The sequence below is a fragment of the Phalacrocorax aristotelis genome, chromosome 2, assembly GCF_949628215.1.
Source record: "Phalacrocorax aristotelis chromosome 2, bGulAri2.1, whole genome shotgun sequence".
Taxonomy (NCBI): Eukaryota; Metazoa; Chordata; class Aves; order Suliformes; family Phalacrocoracidae; genus Phalacrocorax; species Phalacrocorax aristotelis.
This window is the reverse complement of record NC_134277.1, coordinates 143,194,833-143,208,166: the sequence shown is the minus strand read 5'-3', so window position 1 is coordinate 143,208,166 and position 13,334 is coordinate 143,194,833. Positions and strand designations below refer to the sequence as shown.

Sequence of the window (13,334 nt, the reverse complement as noted above, 5' to 3'; positions counted from 1 at the left end):
CTAATGGTTAATTTGTTCCAGTAATAAGGGACATCAGTTAATCCGACAGTGCATTTTCAGCTTTTTGTTATTGATTTACACTTAACTTTAGGAAACGCCAATACTTGTACTCTTGTATTCCAGTACTTGACTCAGAGCAGCTGGGATCCAAGTATAGCATGGCAACAACTGTGTTGCAGAACTTAGAGTGAAATGACGCTCATCCCACTTGTAGTACTAGAAGTGTGTTTAAATCAACACCCAGCTTTTTTAGGCTGGCAACTAAGACTACAGGAAAGACAAGAGAAAACACTGGAAACACCTAAGTGGATGTGACAGCTGGAAAAGAAAAAATTAAAATAAATAATATCCTCAAAGCATTTAATAATATATAAACATGGTGTAGTGTAATTTTGAGTTGCTGTCTAGGATCAAATGAAGCAAAACAGCATAAATGGAAACTAGAGAAAAAACACCAGAACAGCTGTTAGGAAGCAGCGATGCACCAGCATCAAGGCATAATAACCATCAGCCACAAGCGTGATCATACTGCTTACATTCTTTTGAATGAAGACAGGGAAAAACAGGAACACTGTGAGTTATAAATCTTTGTAAATCACCCCATCATTATATGGGAGAAAGCTGCTGTAAAGCTGAAGATTACCACAATTTTTGATACATGACAAGGTACGAATAAGGCTCATACTTTTGTTAAAAGATGAAATATTTTTCTGCCACATTTTGTGGGAAAGCAGTCCCTAAAGAAGTCCACAGATTTTATGGCTCATTCTCTATCAGAGTTACAGAGTTCTGACATCTGAGAAGGCAATGATAAAAGTCCTGGTAACTTCAACAGCCCTGGAGCAGGATTTGGTCACATACTTATTAGCATTTCACTCAGTAAAAACATACTACTAGCATGCCTTGCCTTGTACAATACCTCTACTGTTTTCTCTGCAGACACTTGCCAGCACTCACAGAGATGACCATTCAGTACTGTAAGTCCTCTGGGATGGTAGGCAAGAAAAAACAGACAGCTGTGAAGACAGCAGCAGGCTGCGTAAGGTATGCATCAGATTACCTGCAGCCTTGTCTTGGGAGGTTTTTTCTTTGACAAAGCAGCATATCAAAGAAAAGTGCTCTTCCTGGAAAATGTTCCATAACTTACGCTGTTTTGCTGCTCAAATACAAAAAATATCGTCTATGACTCTGAATGACTCTGTCCCACCACTGTCCCTTTTTGAAAGGTTTTAGGTTTGTGTTTGAAAATAGGCAACACTGCCAAAATTAGAAATTGTGGTTTCCATTTTTCAGCCAAAGACAACATCTACTGCTTTCAATAAGAAAGTCCTTCCGTAACTTCCAGTAACAGATTGGTAACAATAAATCAGCAACACCTTAGAAATTATCACAGCACACACATCGTTAATATTTCCTGTTTTTATGCAGAATGCTTTTAGGTTCTCATCTGGGTAAGAGGTGCAATGTTAAAATGAAAAGAAGTCAATGAGGAAGATCATCACAAAGAGCCAACAAAAGGCAACAACCTTCTTTTGCACAGCTGTGGGGAGTTTGGACAGAAGCAGCCCAGCTTTCTTACAACAGAACATCCCAGGGCACCAAGGACCTGTGGTGGGGAGCATCTGCATCTGTATGTAAGCAGAGCGGCTATCCTCAGAAGATGTCTCCACCAGTTCACAGTGTTTCAGATGGCAGCTCTGCTACTTGCATGAGGGAAAGAAAAGGGAGGAAAGGTACAAAGACAGAAGTTCTCCCAACACTAGCCGTGTATGAAATTTCCCTGCATGGAGTGAAGACTAGGTAGCCAGGACGCACGCTGCCATGACTGATTCTGGGTCTTCCCTGCTTCAGGCAGGGTAAGGAATCGATCCCTTTTTGTGTTTTAGTAAAATGTTGTTTCCTCGGCAGCCTTCTCTAGGGCTGTGACACCTCAATATTAAGAATTATTAATTCCTACTGTCCTAGTACTGGTGTAAAACATAATTGTATAAGTATGCTAGCTTTATTGTCCTTAACACAATCAAGGGTACTTCTGGTTGTTAACTGTGAATCTGGAGAATACAGAGCAATTATTTTCTTTCTGACATTTTGTAACTGAACATTTCTCTTTTTATGCATCTCTCTAATTTCTCAATGAAAGGGATCAATAGGACAGCAGTGGTCAAAACAACAAGCAGTAATTTTACAGAACTTTTGATTACAGAGAGTATTTCTTGAGAACAAAAAATAGGCAAACGGTCAACATGTTTCGCTGGGATAAAAGAACCCTTGATATTTGCTTCTTAGAGAAAGTAACTCAGTAGCAAATCACAGCAGAAACCTCGTGTGAGCATCAACAGAGTACTTAAATTAGCAACGAGATACCAACATTTCACAAAGTCCTGTTTTCGTGCAGACCCAGCTTGGGCAAAATGTCAAATTTTCTTGGTAATAAACACAAAAAGGAAACCATAGTGAACACTGGTGATTGATATTTTTAATGAAGTTAAAGCTTTCCTAAAAAGTTAAAACAGTGTATGGCATTTGCACCAGAAATTTAGGTAAGTACTGTAAACTTCATCAAGATAGGAGTAAAAGCATGCAGAAATATTTTAAGAATGCCTTCTCTAATGCAGTTTGAATTAAATTCATAACACATTAATGCCTCCAATGATCACAACAGAGTTATTAAAGTAAATTTGAATGTGGGCTAGGATCTCTTAGTCTTCTAATTACAAAATGTATTTGCTTTACCAGGAGACTGTATGGAATACTTCTATTCCAAAATAAATATTATTAGCCATTCATAGTCCTTGAATTCAGCTGGGTAAATAACTGTAACCTTGTCTTCATGGTACACAGATCTTTCAGAGAAACTAGTCGAAAGCAACAAAAAGAGGACAGACATTTCATTACGTATACTTCTTTCTCCCCTCATGAAGACAGCATTAGAGTAAACATACGAATAACTTAAAAACCCTACTGGAGGGCACTCAGGTACCGTTGCTAAAGGTTGTAGGAGAATCTGTCCTGAATAGCTGCAATGTGAGGTCCTCTAGAATTACTAAACCATAATCCTCCTGCTTCTTCCATTCAACTTGGAAAGGAAAGCAGCAGTTGTAATGTCACATTATTGAAGTTACTTACCGTGTTGTCTGTAAGAGCCCTACTCAGCAACTGGGTTACACAACACTAAGCACTGGGCAAAGACTTCAGATGTAGTGTCAAACCCCAAGATCTGAAGCCTGATTTACACTTAGGGCCTTCAATTTCATTACTCTTCATCAAGATAGGGGGTCTTTACTGTAAAGGAAAATCAGGCTTTTTTCCAGTCTGGGATTGAATCTAATTATTGGCTAACAGTTAAAAGCAGTGAGCACTTCAGCAGGTATCTCCTTTGGGAGCAAACATGGTGATGATTCCCCTGGGAGGCTTCTACCCCATGGCCAAAACTGAGCAGGTGCTCTGCAATGTACTGGTGGGTGGCAGGCACCCCTGCACTAATGGAGGCACTGAAACTGCTGGACAATACTTGGCTTTCAACTCTTGGAAAAGTCTTAGGAAAATCAGACAAAGGAAACAATAGATGAGGACCATGCAATGCTTTCCAGAAAACTACATGATAAAATGAAAGCATGGTTGCCTGAGCAATCTATGTGTCTGAGCTTATTCTGACTGCAGTAGGACAACAAGCTTTTCCTTGGCATCTTTTTACTGGATGCTATCAGAAATAGGAGACAATGCTAGACTGAGATCTTGGTCAACACAATATGGCAGCTCTCACATTCTCTTACAAGCTCTGAACAGCCAATATACTCTATCGCTAGTTTTAATAACCAGAAACTATAATACTGGACTCTACAGAAATACTTGAGTGATATAAATAATACTATTATGCAGGGCTATGACTTAATTATTGGCACCATAGTAAAACTGCTATGCTGCTGCTATCTCAGTTGCTTCTGCAGTAACTTATCCACTTTCTAGCAGTGGCAACCTACAATGATGGATGAGGAAGAAAGACCTGAAATTAAATTGAAAGAAAAAATAAATAAGCTACAAAAGTAAGAGCATTTGTACTTGTCCAGTACTATATTGTCTTCATTTCTTCTCTCTTGCCACACTGCTACTGACATGAGGAGGTAATCTACAATGTCAAGGAAATCCATGTCTGTCTGTGCTGAATTACTGCATTCATATTTCTACTTATTATGAACTAAAGTCATAATAAGCCCAGCTATGTAGATGAGTCATACAGGCCATCTTTCATTTAACAAGGCGTCCTTAAATACCACTCTTAGTTAAGTTGTACTCATTAACATCAGCAAGCAATGTTTATGCCATACTATTCTAATTGCCAGAAATTTGCGCAAGTAAATCATTAAAAGGTTAAGTTATTTTTCATGCTAAATATAAAGTACAGTATTAATCTGTTTTGTTTTGTTATTATGAGTAACACAATGTCCTACAGTTGTATCAATTTATAATTATGCCAGATCACATGGCAGGGGGGAAACAAGAACAACAAACAACAGACGGATGTAATTTCTGCTTAAATTCTCCATGTAAATTACAAAATCTTGTGAAGTTAGACTGGGCTTTCTTTGCAGAGCACAATATCCAGATGGAATCGCATCAGCAGAGCAAAAATTGAGATACATCTTTGTCTCAATTTTTTTTAAAAGCAAAGTAACCAAATATCTTTCAAACAACACTCAGCTTGCTTTGTATTTCCCTATTTGATCCTTAAGCCTGCTTTTTGATATTACATCTGAGTATAAATCCTAGAGGCAACAGTGAAGTGCAAAAGACGAAACGTGCATGAGACAATTTCATGTGCTGCTGACACCACCGCCATAGGATGGAGCTTATTTTCTGACATGGAAATCTACAGAGGTGATGATTCATGTCTCATGAGCAGTGTGCACTAGGTACAGAGCATCCCTCCAGCTCCTCCAAAACGCACTTCTGTACATGAGAAGCATCTCTTTCCTGTGCTATGTGTTCCAGAACAGTTCATTCCAGCTTAATCCTGCTGAATACTGGAGTACCAGAGGTAAATCCATTGTCCTTAATACATACTAAACTCCAACCTGTCACCTCCCTGAAGCGCAGAAAGCAAGCTCTTAGGTACCTCTTCAAATGACAGAGCTGAGCTACCCCTATAATTTGGAGATATAAGGAGGAGCTACATTATACGTGGGTAGTTAAATACACTTATTAGTAATTTTAAACAAGTTAGTGGAAAATAATTGACTGTTCATCAATTAGCCGGAAAACCATAACCACTGTAATGCTATCTCTGACAACTCAATTGCAGATGCAAATTGATTTAGTTTTGTTCATCACAATGAATTTGATTCAAAGTGAAATTTCCATTTATTTGTTCTGATAGGTTATTTACCATTAAAAACATACTCTTAGGAATTGCTTTTAAGTCTGCTTTCATACTATTGTACAGCAGGTAACTTCCTAAACACATTTGCATTCACCTTGTCTCTGCCTTGGATATATTAACTGTTGCTGAGAATAATACTGCTAAATTAGGGAAAAGGATAAAAGATAACTACTTTAGCTTAGTCACACAGGTACAGCATATTTTTTACTGGGAAAAACCCACAGACACATTCCAAAGACTTACCTCCAAAGTAGTTTTATGCAACTGCTCTTTAAGTCATGAGGTACTTTGAAAAGGCAAGGCAGTTGTTGGCAGGAGAGACAGATGTGACAATACACAATATTTTTACCCTGATAACCAGTCATACAGTTTGTGTGTTCCTTGCACCATCAGAAATCAACCATTTAAAATGTTCCAAATTCCATAAAACTAATAACTGGCAAAGAGCATTTTAGATTACTCACTACTAAGATAAGATAGCAAAGACTTTTCCTTGTATTATTTTATGGTTTACATTGTAAAATATTATGGGAAATGCAAAGAAGCAGAAATATATAAGGCAAATAAAATTTATTTATATTGCCAACATATGTGAACCATTTGTCGTTCATTTTCAGAAAGTTAGCACTGTTTGAAAGCTATGGCAGATATCATCATAAAATAACTGTTTCAGAACAGTTTTGTGACAATATCTTAGGTCAAGTGGAACACGTGTGTGTGTCGTTGCATCACTTTCTGTTAAATGTAAAACAAAGTTTGCATTTATGGTTAAAACCAGAAAATCCACTTTCAGGCAGAACTGGAATCACTATTTTCAGTGAGATATTAAGCTGAACATCTTGACAAGAATTATATGCAAGTCACAAGACTAGGGAGAAAAGTGCTGTCAAGCAAATCATCTGAGGACATCGTTTACCTTGTGCAACTGATAGTATTGCTCAGCACCTATTCCTCCTTGCTCTTCTGCCGTCCATAGCACCAAGCGCAGAGTCCTTTTTGGCCGAAGTCCTAAAACATAATTTAAAATATTGTTTTCAGGACTAAATATCCATATATTCGTGCAATTTTTTTTGCATTGGTCACCACCCCATAATGGATGAAAAGCCTGGGTTTTATTCAGTCATCTCTAGCCTCACCAAATGCACCCCATTTCAAGTGTAGGTTTTGTTGAGAGTACTTTTTGTTTGTCTGGGGGAAAGAACTGGGGTGTGGGGAGAGAGCCCAGGCGAGGAAGGAGTGGGCTGCTGTGGTGCTGCTACCAGATGCAGTAGCACAAGAGAAGCACATTTCAGGGACATATTGTAGGTGCCTGAAAACCATAACATAAAATAACTACCTTGATAGATTTGAGACATATGCTGCTGCCATTGTGGTGGTCTGCAGCGAGTAATATGCACCTGCTTTCAGCAGATCCAAATCAAATTCTCATGAGAATTACCATTGCTTTGTCATGGTTAATTTATTACAATTAATTGAAAATGAGCTGCTGTTTTTCTGTAGAAATGTTTACCCATTTCAAGAACTGAGGGACTCTGCAATATCATTTTGCTTTTTATCAGAGAAATGAAAAGCAACAATCTGTACTTTGGAATCTGAAATACAATCGGCTGCTGAATGTATGCACAGCTTTTTAAAACAAGGCAAACACAAGGCCATTCCGTATTTTGCTATGGTAGCTCAGTAAGGACAGGTTCTCAGATAAATTTTGAAACCATCTCTGCCATGGCAGATCTGAACAGGTAGAAGTTGTTGCTCTTTAGTTATTTGATTGATTGTATTCATAAATGCATACGTTTGAGACAGCAAACCTGAGAGCACAGAAGAGCAAACAGACCAAGAATAAATAGTGTTCTCTGTACAATGTAAAGTTAATTATGCCTGAGCAAAAATAAGGCCCCCCCAACTATTAAAAATAAAAAAAGAAAAACCAGTGAGGATACCATCAGAAGTGATAAAGCATAAATTACTACACACAATTCTGTGCTGAGGAGAAATAATAGCAGTATTACTATCAAAACTTATTTCATTTCTTGGCTGAAATGAATTAAGTTTACAAATAGACCTGACCATTTTTTTTTTCTCTTGACACAATGAAATCAACTGAAGATTTCTTTCTTGGAACTACAGGCCAGTAATCCTCATAACTGAAGGCAGAGTACACAAGGAATACTCAAAACGTGAAGAAAACACCTTGGATTTTCCAATATTTCATAATGAAGGAAGTGCAAACGAGTGGTTTAAAGGTGTATTTTCTAAATGTTGATCTGCTGACTGTAAACAGAATGGTTGGCAAACCTCATTATTTTAAAGACAACCCCGCCGCACACACCCCAGTGGATTCCCTGCTCCTCTCCCAGATCATGACAGTGCAGGATTAGCCTCCTTTGCTTTTCAAATCAGCCAGATGGACAGTGAGGTAAAATTAAGATAATAAAATAGCAATCGGGTTGAAGTTAGAAAGATTTTAGACCCAAAATAACCACAAATGTGTCAGCGGCTTGGTTAGAAGAGGTGGCTGTAATGAAGAAAAGGTGCTGGGTATAGAGCATAGAGCAGCTGGTCCTGTAGCACAGTCCCAATGGCACTGTGGTTAAAGTGGCGAATAGAGGTGTGTTTGTCTTATCACAAAATACACAGCACTGAAGCCCAGTCTCCACCGCACCATGCCAAGGCTGTGAAAGCAGCTTTGGTAGGAGATGCTTGGCACAGGGGAGCAGCATCTCCTGCCTCCTCCCAGGGGAAAATCAAGATGCTTTTGTGTGCTGCTGCTGCCCAAGGGGGCACTTCGGTCAGTGATCAGGCACGTCATGTTCGGCTCCAATGGGCTATAACCCTGGCCGATCTCTCTTGCTCTGCAGGAGCTTGAGAAGATCTCAGCTCTCTTGTGGGGAAGAAATCTGAGATACTTTTGGGCCCCTCCTAGCCCATCATAGCATCTGCCATTAAAGTTGGGGAAATAAAAAAGACCTGCTGAGCTTCAGTCTTTCCAGTCCCAGAGGTGGTGTATTAGCTCTTCCAATCTCACAGATTTCTGTCAGCAGATTCACTTGTGTGTTCTACTGAAATTAAGTGGGGAAGTTAAAAAAAAAAATAATAAAATATATAAGCTATGGAGGCAGTTATTTCAAATGCAAAGTCTACAGAGGAAAATTTAATTTCCTCATTATCTTAATCTGAAAGTGAAAAGTATTTACCTACCTGTTATTAAAAACACAGCTATTCTGACAAAAGAATGTCAAACAAATCCAATATTCACAAGTAAAATTGCTAAGAATATTCTCAACGCACATTTTTATTAAAAAATTCACAATACTGTATTTAATTTACAATTCCTTTTTTTTTTTTTTAATTAAGTTTAATTATTTGGCTTGCTTCTTAAGAACGAATGATTCCTAAGCAAGGCATCATCTCCACAAGATCAGAAGTCTTGCAGATCACAGCCTAAATATGTGTTGAAAAGGCATGATAAAATAGCACTTGGACTAGAAAACCATGTTCTGTGATGGGTGTACCATGTAGAGGGGTAGGTAGCAAATATTAAAATCAAGGAAAACTGTTTCACAAATAAAATAGCGCCTTTTTTTCTTTTTATCTATAGAAATGACATATTACATAGTCTAGCAAAAAGGACATCACAAGAAAAAAAAATTAAAGTTACCCAGAACATTTAAACAGACCATTTTGGCAAAGTGCAGCCGGTAATAACTGCATTCATTGATGGATCAGCACAGGGATCCTACCGTGTCCTCCCCGGGTCACTTGGATCCAAGATTATGTAACTCAAATGAAAGTTGCAGAGCTCAGCACCTCTCAAAACCACTGAAATCCCAGTTTCCATCCTACTGCAGCATCCCAATAAAGAGAATAGCAGGGGTTTACAGGAGGATAAGATTTAGGAGGTGATAGCTGGTACTCAAATAAATTGTTCTTTCTAAGCTCACATAACTAAAATCAAAACCAAAACAACTATACATCCTCCTCCAGCTACAGATTAATTTACAAACCTCCAATGTTTTACAAAAATGAAGTAGCTTTTTTTCCCCCCTCTACATTATCCTTAACTGGGAAACAGTCACAGTTCAGCACAAAGGTGCATTTTACTGTTCAGCCTCTACATTCTTGTGGTTTATCCCAAGCATAAGAAATACTATAGGGCACCTGGGCTACTAAGTTAAAGGATGAAATAAAAACATTGATGTGGTCAATCTATAACTACGGAAACGTGTGTAGCAATTACACCAGGACACTTGGTGTATTATATTCCTTCTGTGTGCTGGCATGGCTGCAGCCCTTTTGTTTTCTCGGGGTAACATAGTTTATGATTGCTCTGCACACTTCAGTCATACTAAGATGCAGCTCTAACTGACTCTATTTTCTGTTTCTTTTAAATAATCATAGAGTGCTCACGCTTGCAGATGTCAGCAGCAAGCCTACATTAGCCAAAATACCAAATGTTCGAGAAAAAATGATTTATAACAAAGTGGTATTAACTAGTTCAGTTAACTATTAAATAGTTCAGCCTGAACTACAATGAAGTCTTTTGCCAAAAGCTTTTCTTTGATAACTTATGTAAAAGATAAATATCAGCAAATAACATAGAGGTCTTACACATACACACACATATATATACACATTTTACATTCATTTTAAATCTAAAATTAATATTTTCTAGATGTGACAGTGTTTATTAAATCCACACATGTTCTTACACATGTGAATGATCTCCCTGTGATAAGATATTTACCAGGATGCTATACAAGACCTGAATTTTATGCCCTACATATCTTGCTCATGCTTGATAGAATTGAGACATTCCCCCACAGCAAAGCTGAAATGTATGGTTTGGTACAAGCACAGACAAATTATGCTCTTCTGTCATCTGTAATGCAAAAAACCAAACGTGCTTCACCCGCAAGATAGCACATAAGCCAGGAGAAAGAACTTGAATTGTGCCTTTTCTTAAAACAAAATAGAGATCAGAGGTGTAAGTACTAGATTTCCTTCAGTAGATATTTTCCCACTTTATAAACATAAGTCCTTACTGATGGGGAGGATTAAATACAAAGATATAGTACTTCCTAAGAAGGCAGTGTGTGATGGTTAATCGGACTTCTTCAAGAGAAGCCATCATGTTGCTATAAGACTGATCAGCTCTTGAAAATACAAAAAGCACTCCACCTTTGTGAAAAAGGATTTTTTCCCCTGCAAGCCAAGGCACTGGGATCACCCAGAAGCAAATCAAACAGCTGCCCAGCTTACATGGGGCGTATAAGCAAACTGCAAATTGATGTGAGTAGATTAGCAGGTATTTTAACTTGCATTTATAGTGTATTCAGTGGTAAAATACTATCTTCTTGGTTTTAATTTCTAAAGTACATTCTATTTCTTCAGTCTGAAAGCTGAATTTATTTCCTACCCATCCTGATTTTTAAGAACATCCGTAAAAAGTTGCCTTAGTTGAAGAGAGGAGAAGCTCCTTAGAAGTACAAAGATGGGGGTGAAGCTCACTGGTATCCAATAAAAAGAAGAATGACTGTAGCCCCCACCATGTGCTCTGAAGCTGTGAAGACCATGAAGTTTCTTAGAGATTTGCCAGCTTAAACCTCCCAAGATCCTGCATAAATGGCCCAGCAAAGCCTTGCACTGAGCAATGAAGTAGAAGAAATTGCAGTCCCAGATCCCTTACTCTCTCATACTGCCTGAGCCACTGATGTATTTGCTTCAGGAGCTGCTAGGGAGAGGTATATACTGATATATTATCCTCTAGTCTTGTCCATTGCTGCATTTAACATCACGAGTGACACATTTTTCTGCATTATCATCCTGTGGCCTGGAATTTCTTTAAATGTATTTATGTATTTATACATAAAGTAGCAAGATATGTGATTATGCTGCTGATAATCATTAAATTGCTTTTTCAGGTTTGCAGCTGATTAGACATAGGGGATTTATTGGGTGACGTTAGTTGGGATATTTCTATCACGCAAGCACTTCTCATAAAATGCCTGGAATTTCTAAAACCTCTGCCACAGCAAAAAATAAAAATAAAACCAGTACTCCACAGTTTGCTAAAGAAGACAAGAATTCATCATCAAACACAGCAGTACAATCTGCTTCCATTTCAAATATCAGCACGGTTTCCTGTAAACAAGAATGGAATAGTATATTTAATGGGATCTCTGTTAAGCCCCCGATGTAATACCAATTACACTTCCCTTCCTTAAGCTATGTTACAACAGCAAAATTCCACTTGTGTAACGTGTTTCGTACCAGCTGAAATTACTCAAGCAAGACAATGACCTTACCAAGCCCAAGTTCTGTGCTTTTAACTGCAGCAGATTATTGCCCATGTCCCATCCACTGCTATTTGGAGCTGAACTTTTTAGCTGCACACCACTTATTTTCTCCCAGGCATACTACCAAACATTGACGCTCTCACCTGTAGATGTGGCACTTCAGGGCATGGTATAGGAGACATGGTAGTGTTGGGCTGATGGTTGGACTTGATGATCCTAGAGGACTTTTCCAACTATAATGATTCTATGATTATATGATACTCTGTGCCACAGATTTATCTTTGAAATTATTCCATGAACAATTTGCAGGGGGCCCTGATACACACCTAATACACCAGTCACCCATGGCTCGTTCACATGATGGCATTCTGGTTGTAGAGGATTCCTTTGATGACAACCTTCAGGTGTAGAGTTTGAAGCTGGAACACACATTGCATCTACAAATACATGACTACTATCCTTTTTAATGAGGCACTTACACGTTTCTTTATTACTAACTTGTCCTCATCCTTTTTAATTTATTGCAGCAACAACTGGGTTTGTGTGAAAATAGTGTCTTAGGAAACTGTGTCTCAGTCTTTGAGTTTCCTCCCTGCTATGCCTCCTGCTCTCCCCATCCTCTCTCCTGCTGTGCCTTCTTTGTTGCACAGTTTTCATGGAAATTTCCCAAGTTTCTTGTGACTTTACTAGCAGCCTTCTGCCAAAAACAATCAATTTCTGGTGCATATTTAGGGTCAAATTAGCTGTACCAATAGTAATTCTTAATTGCTCTGGTTTGCATACAACACACTAGCAGTCCCTTTATGCATCGTTAAAATCCCCTCTGTCCTGGTTTTGGCTGGGATAGAGTTAATTTACTTCCTAGTATCTGTGTTTTGGATTTAGCATGAGAATAATGTGATAACACACTGATGTTTTAGTTGTTGTGAAGCAGTGTTTATAGTAAGTCAAGGACTTTTCAGCTTCCCATGCTCTGCCAGCAAGGAAGTGCACAAGAAGCTGGGAGGGAGCACAGCCAGGACAGCTGACCCCAACTGGCCAAAGGGATATTCCATACCATATGATGTCATGCACAGTATGTAAACTCTGGGGAGTTGGCTGGGGGGCAGCAATTGCTGCTCAGGAACTGGCTGGGCATCGGTCGGTGGGTGGTGAGTGGTTGCATCACTTGTTTTTCCTGGGTTTTGTTCCTTTCTCTCTCATTGTTTTCCTTTTCATTACTATTATTATTATATTTTATTTCTATTATTAAACTGTTCTTATCTCAACCCATGAGTTTTCTTACTCTTCAGATTCTCTCTCCCCACCCCACAGAGGGTGCAGGGGGGATGAGCGAGCGGCTGGGTGGTACTTGGTTGCCGACTAGTGTTAATCCACGACAGACCATTTTGGTGCCCAGTGTGGGGGTGGTTACAGCAATGAAAGCAGAGCAACTGGCAACGCAGAGGCAAAACCATCTGGGCTGCCACATCGTGGCAAGATATTGCTGCCCGTGTAGAAAATCTCATTGTAAAAGTACGTCATGTAGATGCTGTGAAGACTGAAGTGGCTGAGGTGGATCTGGATTGGCAACATAAGGGTAAACTATTTATAGCTCAGTGGGCCCATGACACCTCAGGCCATTAAGGGAGAGATGCGACATGCAGATGGGCTCATGATTG

General features: G+C 38.9%; 1 protein-coding gene across 1 annotated transcript in view; it reads right to left on the bottom strand.

The window, feature by feature from the left end:
* Positions 1-13,334, bottom strand: part of CPQ (carboxypeptidase Q) — a 169,893-nt gene that overhangs the window by 35,540 nt on the left and 121,019 nt on the right. The window contains exon 7 of the mRNA XM_075085462.1: positions 6,294-6,385. Within this exon, the coding sequence (XP_074941563.1) occupies positions 6,294-6,385 (92 nt within the window). The remainder of the gene's footprint in view (positions 1-6,293; positions 6,386-13,334) is intronic.